The sequence below is a fragment of the Nipponia nippon genome, unplaced genomic scaffold (genome assembly GCF_047370975.1).
Source record: "Nipponia nippon isolate SJK-2023a ecotype South Korea unplaced genomic scaffold, ASM4737097v1 scaffold_7, whole genome shotgun sequence".
NCBI classification, from domain to species: Eukaryota; Metazoa; Chordata; class Aves; order Pelecaniformes; family Threskiornithidae; genus Nipponia; species Nipponia nippon.
Window position 1 is genome coordinate 42,113,631 of NW_028262391.1, and position 22,078 is coordinate 42,135,708.

The following is a 22,078-nucleotide window of genomic DNA, read 5'->3' on the forward strand; positions in this document are numbered from 1 at the left end:
TGGGAACCTGACTACAACTGAGCTTAATTATAACCTGCACCTGAGTACAGGTACCTGCAAAGCTGTAATTGCTGTAAAAGTACTTAAGGAAGTAAGTTATTTAACTGTATTTTGGTCTTGCTCTCCATTGTGATGCAAACAGAAGACTGTCAAATCACCTAATTGAAAAAAAAAAAAAGAGTGATGGGGCAGGATGTTTTCCTTTGTGTGTTTCGTTCTTCTTTGACTTGTCTGATATCTAAATAGAATGTAAGGTGATTTTTCTGCTGGTAGATAAATTAGTGGGTTATTTAATAGACATAAATTATCTGTAATCTTTATTTGAAAAGTACGACACCTCATAGATAGATGCAAAAGCTGGTTTTACCCATACATTCTTAGCAGCTGCCAAGAGCCAGTTTATGAAGAACAGTGTGAAGAATGTAGCAGTACGTTCCAAGAATATTCTCTTGGCCTCAGGCAATTTTTGATCAGGGTCTTCATGAGGAAGAGCTTTTCTGTGGAGTAAAAGCTGCTTGCATCTGTATGTTAATGTAGTATCTATTTTTTATATTTTCTTTTCATCAGCTACCAAATGGAGTGTATCTAGGATGGTGAAGTTACCTCTGTAAAGTCACATTCGTGCTGAGGATAATTTCTGTGGCAGTTGCTCACTGTTCTATAATTTGGATGGTGTTGGAGAAAACACAGATACCTGAGAAATTAAGCTTTGATTATCTTGTTTTAATTTAAAAAAAACCAAACAAACCTGCCTCGCCTCTTCCTGTCAAGTGTGCTTTCCATTTTTACTTGATTCCTGCTTCCTCAGTCTTTAATTTTTTGATAGCTAGTGTTTCATCTGAGACTAACTGCATTCTCAATTTCTGGTTTTACTTTATTTCTGTCCTTTCTGTGTGGCCTGTTGAATGTGATGCTGTAAATGATAGCTGCTTTGTTCTTTCAGCAGCGTGATCAAAAGCATCTTGATAGTGTTGCTGGTAAGTTTTGCCACCTTCATAATTGAAAAGTTCCTCTTGTTTATTTTGAGTAATTTTAATGCAGAAAACAAGATACTGTAACATATTGGCAAACAATGAAAACAGCTCTGCTGGATGCTGTAATCTGGCTCAGAAATCTTTTATTCTTATATATTTAACATTTTTCAAGTACTGAAGTGTTGCAAAAATAATACACCAGTATGAACATAACTTCGAAGGTATAAATGTGTGCCAAACTAAATTGAATCTCCTTCAACCAGTATAGCACTTTAAAACAAGCTGGTACATACAAAATGTTTTATTCAGTAACTTCCTCTGCTGGAACAACTTCCAAAAGCATCTGAAGGTGCATAGTGATGGACTCTGAGGGGGGGGAAAAAGTTGTTGTTAGAGGCTTTATGAGAGAACAGTATTTCTGTTCAGACTTACACTATTTTTTTAAGTGAGAAAATTATCCTTGTGAGTAGTTATCTGTATTTTCTGTATTCATCTCTCAAACTTAAAAAATAAGGGATGGGGAATAAAAGCAATCCTAAGATCCAAGCTACAACATTCCAGGGTTTCTAAACTTGCTTTGAGTACAGTGCTGCTAATTGCATAATTACTTAACATTTAATAATCCCAGGGAGCAGGAGAGACAGGTGATGGATTTTTTTTTTAATGGGTGTAGAACTACTTATTCTGTCCATTCTGTCCTCTTCAGCTGGATCCATTTTGCCTTTTAATAATATCTGTGTATCCTGTTTTCCCTGAGATAGCTGCAAAGAGTTTCTCTTGAGACTATGCAAAATCATTTTATGAATGGTCAGACTGAGTTCTTGCAGCTTTTACTTTACTCAGCAGCACTGTGATTAATTTTGGTCTTAATGCTGTTAACACTTTCTTTAGTAAGTACAGCAAAACTGATAACCTGAGCTAAAAGCAGATTATTTTGTGGCATAAGAATGTATGTCTGCTAATCTTTAGTTAATGGCTAAAGCAATGTTTTGACATATGAACAACCGAAAAAACTAACTTTCCAGATAAAATATTTCTGTTCATTTTAAAAGTCAGTTTCTCCGTACTACTACAGCTTTTTTATGAATTAAGTTTCATTTTTCCTGAAGTCAGGCATTACTTCCCCCCCCACCCCCCGGAAGGAGTAAAATACAATATTTAGTAAAGCTTACTATATGCCCCTCCCTATACGTCTGGAAGATTGCCTCCCTCCACGCCCCACTCATGATTTAGATGGGATGGACCATACGATGAGCTTCATTATGGTAATTACTTTAATCTAAAGCTTAGCAATATTCTGTTGAATTTGGACCTGCCTGCCTGAGGTATATACTTACTTGATATTTTTCGGGGCCAGCTGAATTTAAAATGAACAAAAAGTACATAAAATATAAGTCCACTAAGTATAAATAAAACACAGTACAAATAGGCCAGTTCAGGTGCACTGATGATTGGCGCCAATACCAGTAAAATGGAGACTAATGTCACTATGACTGGAATGATGATGGGTATCTGCAAGATACAAAGCACAAAATTACTTGTTCATTCTTTTGCTGTTCTTACAGAAGTTGCATATATGAAAGAAGAATATTTTCTTTGCCTTATGCAGTTTTTTCTTTTAAAATTTCTGGAATTAGATGGGGCAATTGAAAGAGTAGCAAGAATATGGATATGGAAAGCTTTTCTGCTAAATCACTGATCAAGATCTCTTTGTCTATATTGCAAATTGCCGTGTAAAACTTCTGCATTTTGATGAATCTGGGACCTGACTCCAGTGCAATGATGTGGGGTCTTGTTTCAGATACTCTTTCAGTGGTAGTCTGTTGACTGCAGTTCCCCATCCCTGAAAATCTGGCTTGTGCCCGTGGTCTGTGCAAGTAAAAATAAACATTGTGTAATCTTTTCCAAGTCCTTAAAAACTTTGACCTAGTGCAAAACTGGAACAAAGAGAACTACAAATAAATGGCTAGGTTTCATGTAAGGGGGGGGAAAAAAAACAAGGAGGAGTCTGCCTGAGGATGTTGTTTAAATATCCAAATATTTAGGATGAGTTTGTGTTTCAGTATTCATGGGAGGAGGAAAAGCCATACTGAATGCTGAACTTACCCTGATTGGTCTCCTGAGTTCCTTTCTTGTAAACCTCATGACAATGAGTGCAAGTATGGTTAAACCATAAAACACCCAGACTGCGAAACTAAAATAATTTATGAGTGTGTCAATGTCACCAGGGATAATATAAATAATAGCAATGGCCCCCTAAAAATGAAAACAAAAATTAGTATAGTCTATTATAAAAGAAGGCTGAATTTTTACTTATGTGTCAGTATAAGCATATGTTTATGGTGTTCGTGTGATCTGTGAATGCTTTTGCTGTTTAAGCAAGAGTGTGAGTGTAAGTGTATTGCAGCACCTTTAAACATAGTGTCCACATCCTGCCAACATGTGTTTATTTTTGTGTGCAATCTTAATTCCGTTTTAAGTCAAAAGACTTAAAATTCGTATGCGTTAATCTGTTTTGTTGTTGAGTGCGTATCTTGGAGGAAGTGAAGATACTAAATATATTTTTAGGTTACTAAAGTTACTAGGAGTTGACAGAGCACTTGAATTTTGAATTTATCTTGTTTTACCGTGAAGAGAAGATAAATGGGTAAAATATGTAAAAATAACAAGTTATTCTAGATTTATTTTAAAATGTATTGCTGAATAGAATTGGTTTTAGTGAGCTGTGAATGCATTCTTACAGGGAGGAAATAGGGTAGTGATAGCTTTCTTTCAGGCATCCTGTGAAATAAAGTATTTGCCTAATACTAATCATTCATTTAACTTTTTTATTTTGTTTTCATGCTGTGGATTCTTAAACATTTTGATTTTAAAATCTAGTTCTAGAATGAAACTGTTCGAATTGAGAAATTGGGGGGTTTTATATAGTCTTTTCCTAATGTGTTTTTAGCAATTTTCTTGTCTAGATAGTCAAAGATATGCGTCAAGACTTCTGGTAAGAAATTGTGAAAGCATGTATTATTTGAGAATTTTTGTTGATAGTTTTTCTGTACTTAGAATATATACTTACGTAAAATATGATAGCAGGTGCTGGTGTTAAACGCTTAACGCTAATGTAAGATAGCACCTTTAGCATGTGCCCTTCACGACCTGCAACATAAACAAGTCTGGCAAAACAAAAACAAGGCAGTCTAGTTAGTGTGGCACCTAGACTTCAAATGGCATTATTAAAAAAAAAATATTTAGTACCATTTTCAGGTTTGTTTCATTGTGTGGCTATATCTGACTATAATTTCATCAGTATTTCCTTTGATATGCAATGGGATTTAAGGAATATTATAGTACACTGAAATAAGGGAAATAACCCGTATTAAAGCAGTGAACTTGAAACTAATTCTGAACCAGTAGTAAAGTAGTGAACTCAAAACTAATTTCAGAATAATTAGTTTATACGTTTAATTTAAAATTATGTTGGAAAAAAATGTTAGATACTGTGTCCCTTTTAAATATTTCATTTTTAATTTGCTTCATATTATAAAGCTACGTTGACAACCTTCTGTCAAAAAAGTTGGTCTTTACAGCCCTGTCATATTCAGACGGATTTGAAATTTAAAATATTTTTAAATAGTAAATGGAAGCCTTGAACAATTGATAGAAAGGAATAGGTTCTCTTTCCAATTCTTATTTTTATCATTACTGGTGTAGTCATGTACTTACTGGTAATTTTTTTTAACCGTTTAATTCTTAGCTTTAAACTTGATGAGAGGTGAAAAAAAAACCTCTTGTGCTATACCTGCTTTGAATTAAGATTGAGAGACCTCATTTTCTAATTTTGCAAACCTGCATAGCCACTGCTGCTTTTGAAAATTAAACAGCAGATAGATTTGCAGGTACTTTGTAATTACATTTTGTACATTTGGATCAGAAGAATCTCTGTATGTGTATAGATATGTAAATGCATACATAAATATTTCCATCCTTTAAAAATTTTCATTTTAAGATACTTAGAATGGGAGCTTACCTGCCTGCAGTAAAACAGGTCCCGTTGGCAGATCCAATTGTAGAAAAGGCCACAAAGAGAGGAACTATCCAAGAGGCTGGGTAAAGGACTCTATCTCCAAATGTCTGGGATATGGGATTAAAATGAATCACTTGGTCATTTTAACTACCATTTGGTATATTCAGTAATGTTGGAGCCTCCTTAAAAGTATGGTAAATGGGTATCTAAGGTATATTACCAATAAAAACATATGTTGTATATTTTGTGTAGTTATTAAAGAATGCTTTTCCAAATGAAGACCTGGGTTAATTAATGAGCCGCTCTATAAAGAGTGGAGTATTGGTGTCGTTTGAGATGCAGCATCTGTAGGAAACATTGGGAGACATGTAAAAAATACATGGAAATAAAATTCTGTTAAAGACACCTGGTTTGGGGACGTGTCTGCAAAACAAAAAGAAAGATAGCATTGCAGCAGAGAGCCACGCATACACGAGCTGGTTTCAGCCTAATAGAAGGAGTAACGCTAGTAGCGACAGCATGACAATCTAGGCCTTGCGGGCGAACAAGTAAAGGACAAGCTTGCTATGGTTTTTTACTACACTCAGTTTTTACCTGTGCCACGGTATGTTAGTTGTTACTGCAGGATCGATTAGATTTAATGTAGGTGCACTGATCTACTGAAAATTAATTTGAATTCAAACTTTTTGGACAGGTAGGTTTTGGGTTTTTAGTTGGGGGTAGTTAACTCTTTCTAGTAAGTCAAGCATAAAGAGTTCTGGTTTTGCACAAGTGTAACATCAGTGTTGTTTCTTTGTCCAGGCGTAGGACACTCATCAGTGCTAAGCAAGAAGTCTACTTACAGATGTATAGACCTCTCTATACAGTGCACTCCTTTTGCTGTTTGCTGTGCTGCCTTTGTACTGCTCAGTGGCAGTTCGGAGATTGCGTTGTTAATTTAGCCCGAGTTTAGCGCTAGCTGATGTGCGTTGTTCACAGGATTGTAAATTTAGTGGCATACTGAAGAGGTCTAGTTCTTAAACAAGATATAACTTGATATATGTTGCTGTACCTCTTTGTGCAAACAAGACGCTGTAATGCACTGAAGTTATCCATTTTAAAAGATTATATATTTTAACATTTCTAAGTATTTCTGCATTAGTGTACTTCTTCACTGTGCTACGCTGCATTTTGCATGCATGTCACATACCGTTTGTTTTCCCCAAAAACTAACATTAGGAAAAACTGCTGCATGACCTCTCAACAGTTATCTCAGAGACAAATGTCCCATGGAAGATTTACCAAGTGCAACTGAAGGGACAGATGTGTTTGTTAAGATTTTAGAAATTTATATAAATTTTAATTTTGTCTGTAATAGTATGTCTTGCAATAATGTAAAAAGGTTATTCCTTAGCTTTGTTAAGAAAAAAAGCAAGAGTAAGGAGGAAGCGAATTATGGACTACTTGCTGTTATCTCCAGAATGACAAACTTTGATCTACTGTCATTTTGCATGTGCTTGTTTCTCGGAAGTACTGGAAACACTGAAAAAGGCAGAGCAGCAGTCAAGTGTTATTTTTCCTTCCATCTTTTTGGTGCTTATGGGAAACAGTCAACCTCTGAGCTGTAGTACAAAATGTTAGCTGAAGGCTGCATTACTTCTGCTTGCCCTTTTTTTTTTTTTTTTTTTCCCCCCCCCCCCTTGGGATATGACAGAACTACTGTTCAAATTAAGCATTACTGAAATAAATTTTAGATTAAGAAATGACAGTAGATATTGGGGGGAAAAAGGTGACACTGACAGCTGAGACAGAAATTAATTGTATCTTAAGAAAAATTACAGGTTCCTTTTTGCTCAGGACTTTAATGCACACAGCCTTCTTCAGATGCTCTATTACAAAATAAAGTGGCTTACCACAGCAACTGCCTGGGACTGCAGGAGTTCTGTTGAAGTCATTACGGTGAAATATGAAATGTTTATCAGAACGTAACAAACTGTAACCAAGGGGATTCCAATAATTATAGATAGCGGTAGATTTCTAAAGAATGCAAAAGTAAGACTCCATCAGCATTGCTATATCACTGGTAGAGTTGTCATAGTAAACTGTGGACTCTTACTTTTCCCCATATGCTCTTTAGGCGTGTTTACATTTCTTTATTGTAGAGCCATGGAAATCAGGATTTTAAAAAAGGAAAAATAAAACTTCATGCAAATTTATGAAGCCTGTAATAGATGCTAATAAGATCTGTCTGTTAGTGTTCAAACTTTGAATAACCATTGCTTTTAAAACCAAACCAAAATACATTCCTGCGTCTACAAAAATATGAAGTGTTTGATTTCCTACATAGTTTTACCTGTAAGGATTTTTAAGTTCTTCTGTGATGTAATTGAGTTGATTCCTGGAAAGAAGAACATTCATACAATGTTATTAGCAGTCGGGTGTTAAAATAGTAATATATTATAGAGTCACGTGTTATTTCTTGTGTTATTGTTTTTTACTTTTTCAGTTCAAACAAAAAAACCCAACTAATGGTACAACCAATCTTTTAAGTGGTAAAACTGTAGGACAAAAAACTACGTGAGCTTCTTATCCAAATGTCAGCCTCTTGATTCACTCTTTTCCTCCATTATCTTTTCTTCCTCACAGCTTCAGAGGTATCTCCAAGATTTTGAAATGAGATTGTCTTTGTTCTTGGATAAAATATCCCAGAATAACAGAAAAAAAAAAAAAAATTGGTAGACATTTATCTCGAATTTACAAGATTGCCTTTGAACTTCAAGCTTTGCAATATCTGAGTTGTTCCAAATAAAAGCGCAAGCATACCCACTGCAAGGACTGGAGCAAGTCTGCTGATGTTTCACAATAGTTCTGTAAGTCCTGTTGTCTAGAAGACGGGCATGAAAACCTTTTTAAGGATTACACCTATCAGAATTATAATTTCCAAATACTCACATTTGCTAGAGCATGTAGACCAGATTGAAACAAGATTTTTACTCATCCAGTTCTGAAAATGTGAGGAGTTGGTATTTACAGTTCAACAGGCTAATTTTCAAATGTCAGTGCCGGCCTGGTGGTTACATATTGAAATCATTGTTTAGGCACCAGCTTCCCTGCCCTCTTAAAAAATCTAGTTGAATATCTGAATTAGCAGACATACATGCCGGAGTTGAGACACTCAAAGCTGGAAATAGAACCTGAAAGAATAATCCATTTAAATATAAATTCAGTTTTAAGCACCTAAATGGGACTTGCTTTGTTGTAAATGAAGACTTATATTCTTAATTCCTTCCAAAATGCAGACGTACGTGCAAACTTTCACAGTTTGAACATTTAAGAATAGCATTAAGGGCTCAGACCTTGATCTTAGATTTGTGCCAACAGAGCCCTAGACCAATTGATGTTCCCTTTAGCTTCAGGAAATGAAACGCGTAAGCTGTTGTCTGGACTGTGGCAGAGGTTAAGTTAAATATTCCTGCCAGTAAATAAGTTCATTCTTATGAAAATAATTCTGGAAAGCACTCCTCTGAGTATTAAATATAAATGCTGTATGTAGAACATATATGTAAGCCTAAATCCATCCGTATTTGTGATTATTTTCAAACATAAGTGTTTTCTTAAATCTAACATAGTAGATGGTAATGGATAAACAGATGTGGAGATTTAAAACTGAAAGCTGCTCAGGGAAGAAGACTTCAGTGTTTTTACATTAATTCCAAATGAAACTGAATAAGTGTCAGAATTCATAAGGTTCAACTTTCAAATTTTTTCTTAATGTGATTTTTTATGTCTTCCTGTACTAATCAAACACCGCTACATATTTCACAAGAAATGGAATTTGATGGGGTAATCCGAACTGTAACTTCCAGATTTTGGGTTTGGTTTTTTTTGTTTTGTTTTAACCAAACTGGTGGTGGTCTTCCAGAACTCATTAAGAGGTTTTTAATAACAAGTCAGATGTTAGCTTTTTCAGATAGCATCTTTGAGTTCTACGGGGAGAGGGTAAGCCAGTTAAAGGCTGTTAAAATGCACCTGTTAATGCTAGTAAAGATACCTTACCATCCATCATATGCCCAGAGTCCATTATAAAATGCCAGACTGATAGAGCTAACAGAAATTTTACTGTCCTTGAAAGAATCCTTAAAGTTTTCTGTTTTTCCTGCAAATAAGACACAGATTACTGATCAATGTTGAAATTAATTCCTTTAATCCCCACCAGATGAAGAAGCATTCCTACATCTGTTTCATGTTTTGAAACATCTCACTGTTAATGTCAATCAATGCAAATTTTTATTAATTGATCTGTAGCGTTGCATTTCTCACCCGCCCCCTTCTCTAAAAGAAAATACCATAATTCCCAAGAGATTTGGAACTAAAACACTGAACAAAAAGAGCCTTATTGTTATGCCACTTCTCTCAGTGGGTGATTTTTAAATGGTCATAGCAGAAGCTAAAATAGTTTTTGCAAGTAAAGTATATTTAATTACCTTGTGCAAGGAGAACAATTCCACTTACAATAATGATTGTGACAATGATCATTTTAGCAGCTGTGAGAAAATTCTGGAGATAGCTTCCCAGCTTCACACTCAGTGAATTCACTATTGTAATTATCACTAAAAGAAATAAATTCATATTTCTGCATTGAATTTGTCAGAATTGAAAGAAAAGTCTCTTAACTCCCCCCCCTTATTTATTGCACTGCTTTTTCCTCCCACTGTAGTTTGTCTATACTATTCATACAGTTTTTTAACATATTATGTTTGGATAACTTTTAAAATAGGAAAAACAGTTTTATTAATTAGATTTTTATAGTACATTTAACAAAAAAATACATACTCGTGTTGAACAGCATTCTGATAAAAACAAATAATATCTCTACACAATTTTTCTTCCTTTTCTGTTAGAGATAAGTATTAATTCCACAGCTGTATCTATCTTAATAAAGAATAAAAGAAACTTAGACTACTAACAAACCATTTTTAAGCCTATTCTTTTTATATGTTGTTGAATTAGTTATTGTGGGAAGGACTCGCTGTACTGCGTTCCAAAGTTTTCTGTTGCTTTTAGTGTAGGATGGCTTCATGAAGATTAACCTGCTGAAGTCTTACTGTGCCGAAATGCATTCGTTAATGGGGCTGAATGGAAATCACTGTGCAATTACGGATCTCGTCTCTTTCTTAAGAAAGTAGGAATCTTACCAATAGCAGCTGCTGCAAGACACTTGATGACAGCTTGGGGTGGATCGCAACCCGGATAAAAAGGAGCTGATGCATATTCCGCAAAGCTGAGGCAAATGATTGCAAATGAACTGGGTTTTGTGACGAATAAACTTGTCCAAGAAAACAAAAATGCTGGAATTGGGCCAAATGCTTCCATAAGGTAAGGATATTCTCCCCCAGATTTTGTGATCATTGTACCAAGCTCAGCAAAACAAAGTGCCCCTGAATAACAAGAAAAGCACTTACTATTGGTTATTTAGTTCATGCATTTCTTAAACTATGACTGGCTAGAGCAGATTATACTTTTTTTTTTAATAGGTAGCAAAGTTAAGGATAAATGCGTATATACAATGCATCATTTTTTTCATGTTTCAGTGTATTTTACTGTATATGCGAAATAAAATTGTAATTATTTCTGAGCAATTGGAAAAAATATACTGAAACTATTAAGTTACAGTCCAGAATTTACTACTGCTTGTGTTTAAGACTTCAGCAAATAAAGTACAAACATTCTGATTTTATACTAAATTTCTTTTTAAGAAACCAACACTATAAGAAGCATCTAAGTGATAACTGCACTGGCTGACCTACCTTTTGGAAACTTGGGAAAAAAAGTAGATTTGCTGCACAATTTTGAAGTAAAATGTCTACTAAGCTCAGCTTTAAAGTGCAGTGATACTTCTGGATTTATTGCTGTATCTGGCGTTTTGCTTAAAGGTTTTTTGTGCATGCTGTGTACCTGACACAGTGCCCAAAGAACTCCTTTGTGTTTTACTTCTTGAAATGTTCTGAGGTCCTTAGCGCTAAATTTTCAGATTATAGAATATTGGATTTACACAATTACACAAGTGGAAAAATAGCAGAAGTATCTAGCTCACTGCCAGTAAATTTCACATTTTGCCTGTGATTTAAGTAGAAAAGTATTCTCTGTGTTACAGTTAGTGGATTAAGTAAGCAGAACTAAAACTTGCTTTCAAAATGACCTAAAAATGTGCTTTACAATTTTAAAAACTTAATTTATCTTTTATAAACAGCACATATGTTAAATTTTGCCTGAATGCTACTACGCTCATCAGCGTCTGATTGATTTTGGTCTAGGTGCCATTAGCCAATTTATGAAATGAGAGGAGTATGCAGAAACAGTAGATACAAAGGTTTAAGCAAAGATTCAGATTCTTTGTTGACTCATTTACCTAATGTCGCAAGAATTCCACAGGCTGCCCAGATGGTTAAACAAGGACCCACAGCTCCAACATTGGCAAGTACTGATTTTGGAGAAACAAAGATACCTGAGCCAATAATTGTACCAACAATCATACAGATTCCACTGATGAGGCCCACCTTGAAATGAAAGGAGACGTTTTGGTAAAGTAATTTCTAATAATTCAATAATTACTTTTCAGTTGAATACAATTATAGTAACTGTCATTACTGATTTATTTTTTCAGCTCTTAACATATAGCTTTTACTAAGTAATATATTAAACTATGAAGTTTCTCTTCTCTTTTCTTTCCAAGATACGTACACCCCCTGTGGCATACTCCTGCTGTTCCAAAAGTACAGTTATTTGGACTTTGCCTGTGTATTTTGCTTTATTAAACCATCCTTTGGATTATGTATGTCTCAAATCTAACCTTGTACAGGTGAACATCCCCTTTCCACTCTGATTAAACTCTGAAATTCTTTTATGAGCACTTGAGGAATTCTGAATTTTCTGAGCTTCAAAAATTTGCTTTCTTGGATGGAGTCTTTTTTTTTTTTTTTTTTTTTTTTTTCTTTAAGCAGTTGTTTTCCTCTCCTTGCTTCAGGTATTTGTGCACAGGAATTATCTTGATACTGCTCAGTGGTGAAAAGATCATGTTTTTCTGACTCTGTAGTGACTTACGTGTTACATGAAACTACTAAAACTTGAGGCATCTCCTAAAAAAACAGTGGCATGAACTGCTTAAATTTTCCTGTTGGTTAAGGGTAGTCTAATAACATCAATATTTTGCCAGTCTTGGCACCAAACTAAAACCCCAGAGAGAATCTTTTTCCAGGTTACTTAAATTTAAAAAGGAATTCCACTCCCTCCTGAGAGCAAGTAGCACATCTGTTTTCTAAAGCATCTGTAATTTTCTGGAGGAGACAAATTTTCACTTGTCTTTCTGTACCAGTGGCTGTTTTACAGCCATAAAGACAAACTTTCAGAAGCAATGAGCTAAACAGCCTACTTCAGCCTCGGAGAAGTACACGTGGAAAGAAACAGTAAAGTTTATGAAGTCTCTCACATGATCAACTTTGAAGTGATCAGATAGAAAAATAATTCAAAGACTTAAAAAATATGTATTCTTACTTTATAATTGTGTTTATATCGGAGCTATTTGGTAATTAGCAGTTTCCTAAAACGTAAACCAACCACACCGTCAAGCTATGAGTGTATCACTGCTAAATTGGGATGCAGTTGCAGTTTTTGTAGGATGATGCATGTGCCCAGGTACCCCCCTGCTGCCTCCCTCTGCCAGCCCCTCACACACACGGGGACTGAAGGGGGAAAAGGAAAAGGTTTTTTTGCCTCCTTTTGTAGGTTCATCGTTTGGGGTTCATGACTCTGAATGGATTGTCCGTCCTCTTTTCCGTTGTCCTCTCCTTTTCTTTTTCTCAAACTTCCTTCACCCATTTGGTTTACTTGTCGAAATCTCTAAGGAAATAAAAACAAAATATCAGTCTAGCATATTAATGTTTGCTTGAGTTTTGCTGATAAATAGGGGTCCAAAATAGCATAGTTACATTTTGCCAGAAAACATACACACTCACACTCACACTCACAGGCAAAGGACTTCCATCTAACTACCTGCTTGGAGATTAAATTGAAGAGGTGTTAAGTCTGCTTCACCTCATCCATCTGACTTGCTGTGGCTTTTCCTCATACCCACCTGGCAGTGAATGTCTTCCTATCTTCTGTCTCAGGTTACATTCAGTTGAGAGGATCTCCTTACAGGAACAATCTAGGTTTTATACCTAGTCCCTCCTTTGAATTCCTCCAGAGGTCCAGACAGATGTAATCTTTCTCCCAAAAGCTAGTCTGTTTTCTTATCTAGGAGACCTTCTTTCTGATCTTCTTTAAATTAGTCCTTGTCTCAGTTCCTTGGAGATGCAAGTATCTGCTAAACCAAGCGTTGGCTCCTGTAACTGTCTGATTAGCAGCTCTTTGCCTCAAAGAGTCACCAGTCTTCTCCGTGTTGCCTCAGGGTGAATGTCTTCTACTGAACGTTTTATTCTGTTTAGAATTAGAATGTGAACAGTTTGTTTCCTCATTTAAATTCAGAATTGTTATTTTTTTTGTGAGGACTTTGCTTGTTTCCCATAGTATTGGAATAAAATACAGCCTGAGATAGTGAAGGAAGCTGATCAGGTTAGGTCCTGATTCTTAAAAGCTGATTCAGTCAAAAGTCTCTTCTCTCCTCAGACCCTACAGCTATAATTACTTAAATCTGAATGTTGAAGAACATTTTGCAGTTTCACAGACAGTAATTCAAGAATGCGTCATGTTTAGGCAACTTAGGTAGCATCCAGTAATTCTTGGCTACAAAAATTGTAGCATTTTAAATTGACGGAACAGCTATCTCAGTACTGCTGGTCTTCAGAAATATTTGGGCTATAAAGACATCTGGTTTATGTTTTGAATTAAAGATTTTTAAAAGAAATCATCATCAACTTCTAAGATTAAACCTACAATAGAAAATTGCCCACGTAAGGAATGCAGGGCTTGGGTCACTGAATTTTATTACAGCTTTGTGCCCAACTTCTCTCTTTAAAGTCTTGTATTCAGAATGTTTTAATCATCGTCTTTTAGCAATTCATACTTTCACTTACCTTATTTATTTATATTTGTTTGGTGTTAATCAGGCTCCAGGAATCTTTGTATAGCATATTTCTTTTTCTCCCGTTAGATTTACCAGCCAGTTAGACAGCAAGACATGTCCATGTCTGAAACCAGAATACGCAGAAGCAGCAGCAGCTTAAGTACAGAGGTTATAAAAGGTAATCATTAAACCCATTCTCAGCCAAGAAGCTTTGAGATAGGAACCACAGGTAAACCAATAGTCCAATTAGTTTATCTTTAAAAAAAAAAAAAGTCTTTGTTCCATTCTTGAGAATGTTTGTCCAGTACCTAAGTAGTATATTACATAGTGAGAGTGAACCCTAATTTGAAGAGTCTATTTTGATGATTTTGTATCAAGCACTTTCTAATTTAGAAATACTTTGGAAAGATAACCTTGAAGTAATTGTCCTGTTATGGGTGCATTAAAAACATCTATCCAGATGTTAGCTGCATCCTATAAAAATAGTGGATGTTTTTATCTTGAGAATGTAGAAAAGTGTGAGCAGAAATCTTTCCTTTTGTTTTTCATTAACCTGAAGGCAGCTGAGTGGGCAGCTTGTTGTTCCAATTAATTTTTCATTTTTGTAAATGTTTAAAAATCTTGCTTTAGTGAAAAATGCCATTCTCTATTTCTATACAGTTGTGTATCCAGGAAAAAGGTGGTGTTATCCTGAATGCTGAAGTAAGGTAGCTTCCTTCATTCCTGCTAGTCATCCCTAAAATACTTGTAAAAAACCCCTTAATCATGTTTCACTTCATTGTTTTTTGGCAATGCAGTTGTACAGCTCCTTTCCTGTATGACATCCAAACCAGTAAGTCTTGAGCAACCTGATCTAACTTCAGCTAACTTTTTTCAATATACATCTACTGTTAAAAGCTAAAAGAGGTACTGGTATGACTCACTGATGTTAAGATTTGTTATCTTGTTAAGATAATGCCTCGTGAACAACAGTAGTTCAGGACTGGAAATAAAACCAAATTGTTGGACCTAAGTATCAACAAAGCTGTATCCTGGCATGATTTGACAGATGTTTTTGTGGTTTGTTTTTTTTTTATTTTTCTTTCTGTTTAAGCATGCAGCCTTGATCAACAGAAATTCCTGTCTTTTTCAATGTTGATGTAAATCTGTGACTAAAAATGTACTCAAGAAAATGTGAACAGACTTAATTGGTTTCTATTTGCCATGTTTTGTGGTGGTTGAGCCAAACTCTGTGCTGTGAATGTCCTTCTCCAAGATTGAGGTTACAAAGTAATGTCAGTACTGAAAACAAAACCAAAGCTGTATTTTTTTTTTTTATGCTCACTGTCTTACTCTTTCTTATCTTTGTTTTGCTTGTTTAATTCTCAGAGAAATAGGGTTAAGCTTCACAAGAAGCTCTTCCATCTTAACTAACTTCTTGTTCAAAAATTGCTATCTGAACAATGGTTGGACAAAAGTTCTTTTTTTCCTACAGATAAAGAGAATAAAGAGTGTTAAAATTACAGTCTTACTACAAGCATATGAAAAGCCAGATATGAACAACTTATTCCTTTTTCTGCATCTTTTACAAGGATTTTAAAATATTTTTCATGGTAATCGTGATGTAGGATTAAATAAACTAATGTTTTTATATCCATCAATTGCAGATGCCTCGTTTGGGATCAGATATTATGTAATGTACTTCTATGTTCTCTATAGCTGATAATTTTGAAATTAAGATTCATACTCTTCTTATCATTCCTATGTTTTTTTCCTGAAATTCCACAGAGACTATTGAAATAGATAATGTGAAAAGAAAAAAGAAGTGGGGGAATCATACTGTAGGGCTAACTTTCTCCCTCAAAGTGAAGTAGACCCATGTTTCACATCATCTCTACCCTGGAATTTCCAGACCAACAAAAACAGGGGAAAAAACTTTTGTAATTTTAATGAAAAGATAATGGACCATGTCATCTTTAATCCAATATTAAGTAAAGTTTTTCTTAGGAACTTTTTTTAGATTTAGTGTAGGTAATCTTTACTTTTTTGTGCAGATGTACGTCCTACATGTTTCATGATGTTTTCAGATGTCTCTTCTTTCTGTATCAGATCTATACTCTACTTTGTTTCTTCAGGTAAAATAAAGGCAACATTTGAGCTTTTGCCTAAGCAACCAGTTTCTTTAGTCAAGCTGGAATGTGTATTTGGAGAATTCCAAATCTGTTCAATAGGTGTCTTAAATATCTGCCAGTGACTTGACCTTAACTAGCCTCTTTCCTTATAAAAATGGAAAAGTATCTTCATTTATTGTCTAGTTTTGTTTTAGGGGTTAATCTTGGGATGCTATAAACTTGTTAAAGGATTTGCAGTTTTACCGGCAATCCTTCTTTTCCTCAGCCGCTTAAGGAAGAAATAAACATTGAGTTCAAGGATTCTACTGTTATTCTCTTCATGGACAAGAGAAATGGCATTTTACAGCCATGGGAAGACTCCTTCCCTCTCAAATATATACATAGATGAAGAGATCAAGGAGTTCAAATTCCAAGGGGCTGCAGAAGCAAACACTCTGTGGGCTGGTCCTGTCTAAACAGTGTAGTTTGAACCTTTTCAAATGCTATTTACCAATTAAATCGTAAAAAGTAATTTTCAACTTTAATTCGGGAAATAGCAAGGGCACAGTGTAAAAATACACCTTTTATTATCATTAGTCACTAATAATAAAGGTTAATGTTTGTTAGGGTTGGTATTTATTGCTTTCAGTAATTCGCATGTTCTGCTTTGACCAATACTTAAGCAAATGGTAAGGATCATTCGAACTTGCAGATTTTAATTGTAGCTTAGCTGTATCTCAGAATGGCTACTTTCCATTCTAACCTTGCTACTTAACAGGTTACTTAATTTTAATCAGAGGCCCAGTCTATTTACTTGCACTTGCTCTTCTTTGAATCCTGCCATTAACAGATGTGCTGTGAGAAGTGATCTCACTACTGTTGTCCTTAAATGCATATTTTTTTTTTTCTGAGTAATTGCAGGCATGCTGCAAGTGGAATATAAGAAAACAGTCTTTTTTTAAAATAGCTGTGTCGATGCTGGGTTATGCTATTGGATTGCAAGGTCTTTGCATCTTGTGGGAGTCAATAGGAAACATTAGATGACTATGTAGTTCTTAATGCCCATAGCATATATGGTTTTTAAATACCTGCGTTTTTTTTCCCTACTTAATTTTTGGTTACAGTGTAGTTGGTTTTGCCCCTGTGACAAATAACGCTGTTGAAAAGATCTTCAGGTTTGCTAAAGGATTTGCACTAGACCTGCCTGAATAGCGCACATTTTTTAGTAAGACAAAGATTTTTTTTTTTTTGTATTATGTTTTTTTAAGCAGAGCTGTTCAGAGACTCTTCATAAACTTGTAAATGCTGGGTATGTCGTTCTATCCAAAAGATCACAAAAAAATCGAGGAGTCTCTTCTCAAGGATATTCTAAAGCAATTTTGCTGGCCTCTGAAGAAAATTAGCTTGACTACATCAAATTGGTTTTTTTCAGAGCTTTCAGGAGCCAAAGTTTTTAAGTGTTTCAGAGCCTGATTGGAATTAGTGATTTCCCTAATACACAGCCAGCTCCTCTTCTTTTTCCATTTGAGGAACGATGGCCTCACTTTGATCTCCTTTCTGAGTCCAAAATTCTGGTTGCATTCCGCTGGTGTTTCATCAAGGAGGGATTACCAGATAACACTGGCTTTGGAAGGCTGTGTCTTCAGTGTGCCCATTTCTTGCTGGGAAGAAAGCAGTGAATACTGAAGCACTCCGTAGAGGTTATGGTGCTCTGTGCTACCTACTTTTGAAGTCTCAGTTTAATTTTAAATTTACCAAAACGAAACATTCGATATGTAAAACAACTTTTAAGTACTACAGTATGATATCTTTAGATCTTTCATATCTGAATGTATGTTTATATAGATATGTTGAAATTAATTTAGTACAGGAAAAAAATTCAGAGCTAAAAAAATCTGGAGATCTCACTGAGAAACTACATTTTTAAAGGTAAAGAAGCCTTCAAAGTGCATCTGCTCTTCTAGATTCAAGTTGATTGATGCTGCAGAATTTTTACTGTATTTATTTACATGAGATTTGCAGAGTAGGATGAGTGCTCAGAGCTCCCCTAAATGGAAGAGCTGTGACTAGCCAGCCAAGGATTTGCAGTCCCAGAGGAAAATCGCTCTTAGAACTCCTGATGCAATGTGCCAGTATAGTGGCATGAATTTTTCATGGTGAAAAAAATCTTAGGAGGCTCTCTCCTGAGCTGTTGAAGAGCAATGCTCTGGCTAGAAAGATAAAAGCATCTTTCTGGCTTAAAAATAGAGGAAGGGGAAAGGAAGGGGGTTTAAATGACTTATTAAATGGGCAGATGGAAGTTTTCTGATAGGCTAGAAATTAGAAAATAATGATCCTCAGCTCGCAGGACGTTAGGGCGTGCTTATCTTAATGTGTCCGAGTGTCAGAATCTCCCTGGTATTTACACAACTGAAGCACAGCGTATGTGATGCCAGTATATTTTAACAGTAATTGGAAAATGAATTGGAACTACTGAGGTTTATTGCAGACTCTCCAGTGGTTTGTTTTGGTTTTGGAAAGGTGGTGGCAGTGTTTGCTTTTTGAATTTATAATCATGTTATTTAATCCAAATGTTTTTCTAGGGAAAACTATGTTCGGTTATCATGGACAGAATATGCTTTGTAAATGCAGCAATGAAACTTTAAAGTGATTACAGTTCCACAAGTTCTGAATTGTTTTCTCAGTTTCTTGATAGGAATTGAAGAACACTCCCTGTTTCTATGTTGTTTTGTGAAAGGAAGCTGAAACTACATCATTGGTTCAATTTACAGACTGGAAGATACTGTAAATGGAAGGAAGGTGCATACGTCCGAATCGGTATGCTTTGTCAGCAGCGGTTGTGTAAAATAGTGAGTTGCTAACGTCAGGTGGGTAACAGAAAAAAGATAAATTGGCATAGGTAGAGTTTTTGTAGTAGAATAAAACAGCCAAGTCATTTCTTTAGTACGGTGTCTATATTTCATATAGTATCTATGAAAGTAACATGATTTTAAAAAATCTTGTTAAGTTCTGGGGTTTTAAGGTACAGTTTTCTTTAATACCTGTGTACTAACCAGGCTCATTTACTTGATTATGCAAAATTCCAACACATTCACACTTGAGCGTGTTTGGAACTTGTTTCTGAATACAAGGTGATGATTTACTCGGAACAGGGTAGTTAATTCTTCATTTCAGCACTTTAAAGATGCATAAAAGTTGTTACCTGTGCAAACAGGAAGAGTATTCTGTTTAGTTTTTTGTAGTACTATAGTGCCTAGCAGTAATAGCTAAGACGCTGGACTAAAAGGAATGAGTTGCAGCGAGTATGAATTTGTCAGTCATCATGTCAAAATAAGCTGGTTTTATTTCTCAATAAGCCAAGTGGATGGGGAAGAAACAATAAAATATATATATAAATTTTGGAAGGGCTTTTATTGGTGACTCTATATTGTCATCAGCAAACTGCGGAGGGAAGGTCTAAAAAAATATATTTAAAAAAAAAAAAAATCCGTAATCGGGTAGATGAAGAACTAATTGAAAAACTTAGGCAGAAAGAAGCAGTGGCTCACTGTCAGGCTGGGAAAAGGTTTGTTCTGCAGGAGTGTGTCCCGGGTCTGGTCTGTTCAGTGGTTGTGTTTATGTTGCAGCTGACGGAAAATACTGTGAATGTACAAATTTGCGAACAACACAAAATAGGGAGGGTGCTGTAAGAGAGCGGGCTGGTGAAGGGCTAGAACGTATTGCCCAAAGAAGTTAGGAGGACTCCTTCATACACACCTTTAATGAAAGATCAAACCAGCATCTGCCAGTAGTGGCCCAGTAAATCCTCCTATAAAGGCATTTTTCAGCGACCCTAGATTTTCTGTAGTGTGCTGAAAACTATGCCAAGCGTAGGAGACAAATCAGAACAAATGTACCAGCTTCGTAAGACATAATAGTTAGAAGAATGAAAAGCTTTCATGATTGCTTAATCATTGTGTATACAAAACATCCTGAAAGCTTTGAATTCATGCTTGTGAACATTGAGCAGGATTTGCAGTATGTGCTTTGGTATGTGCGAAGTGATTTCTATGCAAATCATGCCAGCTGGAGAGGGAAAAGTAGACCTTTGCTTGTCGATTTGGTTGCTGCAGGAGGTACAGGCTTCAAAGGTTTACAATATCCATATAATGTCCACAAAGTACGTGGTAGTACTTTGGAGTCTAGGTAACAGGTTCTACATGAACGTGTGTGACGGAAGCTCTGCAGCCTCTGTCAGCTTCAGGATTTTGAATTTCTTAAGGCAGTCGTTCTACAGTTCAGATTGCGCCTTTGGTACTTTTTCCCAATGCTATTTTCTTCCATGAACTTCATCCCATTACTTAGTGTGGCTTGGTTCAAAGGTTACTTGAAGTAATTTATTTCCATCCTTGATGTTAACAGAAAGGTGAAGAATGATTACAAGTTTTGTTTCTTCCTTAGTTTGCACACACTAGTTAGAGAAGGAATCTGTAACTTTGTGTTTCCCAGAAGCTCCCTCCAAAGATGAACCTCCAGTACGTGTTGCCAGATGATTAGCTTTCTTGTGGTTTAGCAGTATTGCATTTTTGTATGTAGTGGCAAGGAGTGGAAACAATTAAATTGGTCAATGGCTAGTATTGTATAATGTTAGGGCTAGGGAGTTTTAAAAAAAATTGTAGCAGGGGAAGTCTTCTTTCACTCTCTGAAGAAAAGGTAGGATAACCAGATCCTAGTAGTTAATTGGGGGTCAACTGCAGCCATGTCTAATACTGTAAGAGATAATATATTTAAATTTCTTAATTCCTAAAGAATTATCTCTAGTAAAATGCGCTATATTGTTTACATTTCGTTCTTTTGCATTGTTTACTTTATTTATTTCTCAGCTGAAGCAAGGTGAATGTGGAGCTTTCTACTGGGTTGGTACGGGTTAGTTGAACAGCCCTTTGCAGGTGCTAGCGGAAGGTTTTTATGATCTGTCAGTTGGTGCCTGATCAATGTAAATGGAAAAGCAGCAGGTGTCAGGTGCGGTGTTACATGGTAAGCACTTTTTCGCTAAGTAAAAGCCCAACATCTCTTGCAACCAAAAAAAATTCAAAAATTTGCAAAAGTGGTAAGATCATACGAGATCAGCTACTGTCTTGGTATTGTAACCCTTGTCTGTTTTACATGCTTTCTCCTGCTCTCTTTTTTTTTTTTTTTTATAGCAGTACTCAGTTTAGATGCTGTTGGCCTCTTCTAAGCGTATCTTATTGTAAACAGAAGCTCTGTGTACTAGAAGCTGATGGCTTTGGTCTTAAAGACCATTTAATGATCTATGACCACTGTCATAATCTCCGTTCATAAGGATCACAGACTTCGTGAGGGCAACTTCTTCTCTGAAAACTAAAGCTTCATATATGAAGTTTGAAAAAGAGCTGAATTCCTACCTCTTCTGAAAATGTTTGTGGTTACAATTCGTATATCTTAAAGTAGGGTGACAGCAATCCTGAAGTAAGAGTAGAGTCCTGTGGTTTATGCACTGTACAACTACATCAAAGCCATCAAATGTAGTTTTCTCCTGATTTGGTATCTTATCACCCAAACAGTTCAACATCATAAAAATATTTGTTTCCCTTGGGTAGGGACATGCATGTTTATTGTGAATTGGGTAGGAGTTTCTTTAGTTGCTTTTAGTCAGCTTTTGTATCGGAAAAAAAAAATGTTTGCAATGGTGTTGAAAAGTCTGCATCTGATTCCTAGCAAATGCAGTGCTGCGAAGTACATTTTTCATTGCCAAAGGTTTCTCTGACGAGTGTGGCTTTTAAGTTGGCCCTTTGAAATACTTTATCTCACCTGTAAGTTTTGGTGTGCTAATGCAGAACTGTTTATACTGGCTGATTACAAGGCAGTTCTAGTTCTTGTGTCTGTGCTAAATAGTTTTAGTTAGAACTACTTCTTCAGGCTTGCAGAGCTATCCCTAGTGCATTGCTAAAATGCA

The 22,078-nt window shown here is 35.7% G+C and overlaps 1 protein-coding gene across 3 annotated transcripts; it reads right to left on the reverse strand.

Annotated features, from left to right (window-relative positions):
• Positions 1-1,083: 1,083 nt before the first annotated feature.
• Positions 1,084-14,138, reverse strand: SLC7A9 (solute carrier family 7 member 9). 3 transcript variants are annotated; one of them, XM_009465756.2, is made up of 13 exons: positions 14,043-14,138; positions 12,742-12,867; positions 11,381-11,528; positions 10,167-10,409; positions 9,456-9,581; positions 9,028-9,127; positions 7,325-7,369; positions 6,885-7,008; positions 4,996-5,099; positions 4,045-4,141; positions 3,081-3,230; positions 2,312-2,486; positions 1,084-1,340 (listed from the first exon to the last, which is right to left on the reverse strand). In XM_009465756.2, exons 2-13 carry the CDS (start codon positions 12,844-12,846, stop codon positions 1,276-1,278), a joined length of 1,482 nt encoding a protein of 493 aa, XP_009464031.1. In that variant the 5' UTR covers positions 12,847-12,867; positions 14,043-14,138; the 3' UTR covers positions 1,084-1,275. The 3 variants fall into 3 exon arrangements, with proteins under 3 accessions (XP_009464031.1, XP_087596753.1, XP_087596754.1); XM_087740627.1 differs by lacking the exon at positions 14,043-14,138 and adding an exon at positions 13,103-13,244; XM_087740628.1 differs by lacking the exons at positions 12,742-12,867; positions 14,043-14,138 and adding an exon at positions 12,523-12,575.
• Positions 14,139-22,078: the final 7,940 nt, after the last annotated feature.

What these genes read in the sequence shown, in the direction of transcription:
- SLC7A9 (XM_009465756.2), bottom strand. Translation starts at nt 12,846, where the DNA reads ATGGGTGAAGGAAGTTTGAGAAAAAGAAAAGGAGAGGACAACGGAAAA. An exon ending in GAACTTAAAAATCCTTACAG is followed by an intron (nt 7,009 to 7,324) that starts GTAAAACTATGT and finishes TGCATTCTTTAG; the next exon opens with AAATCTACCGCTATCTATAA. An exon ending in AACTCAGGAGACCAATCAGG is followed by an intron (nt 2,487 to 3,080) that starts GTAAGTTCAGCA and finishes TGTATCTTGCAG; the next exon opens with ATACCCATCATCATTCCAGT.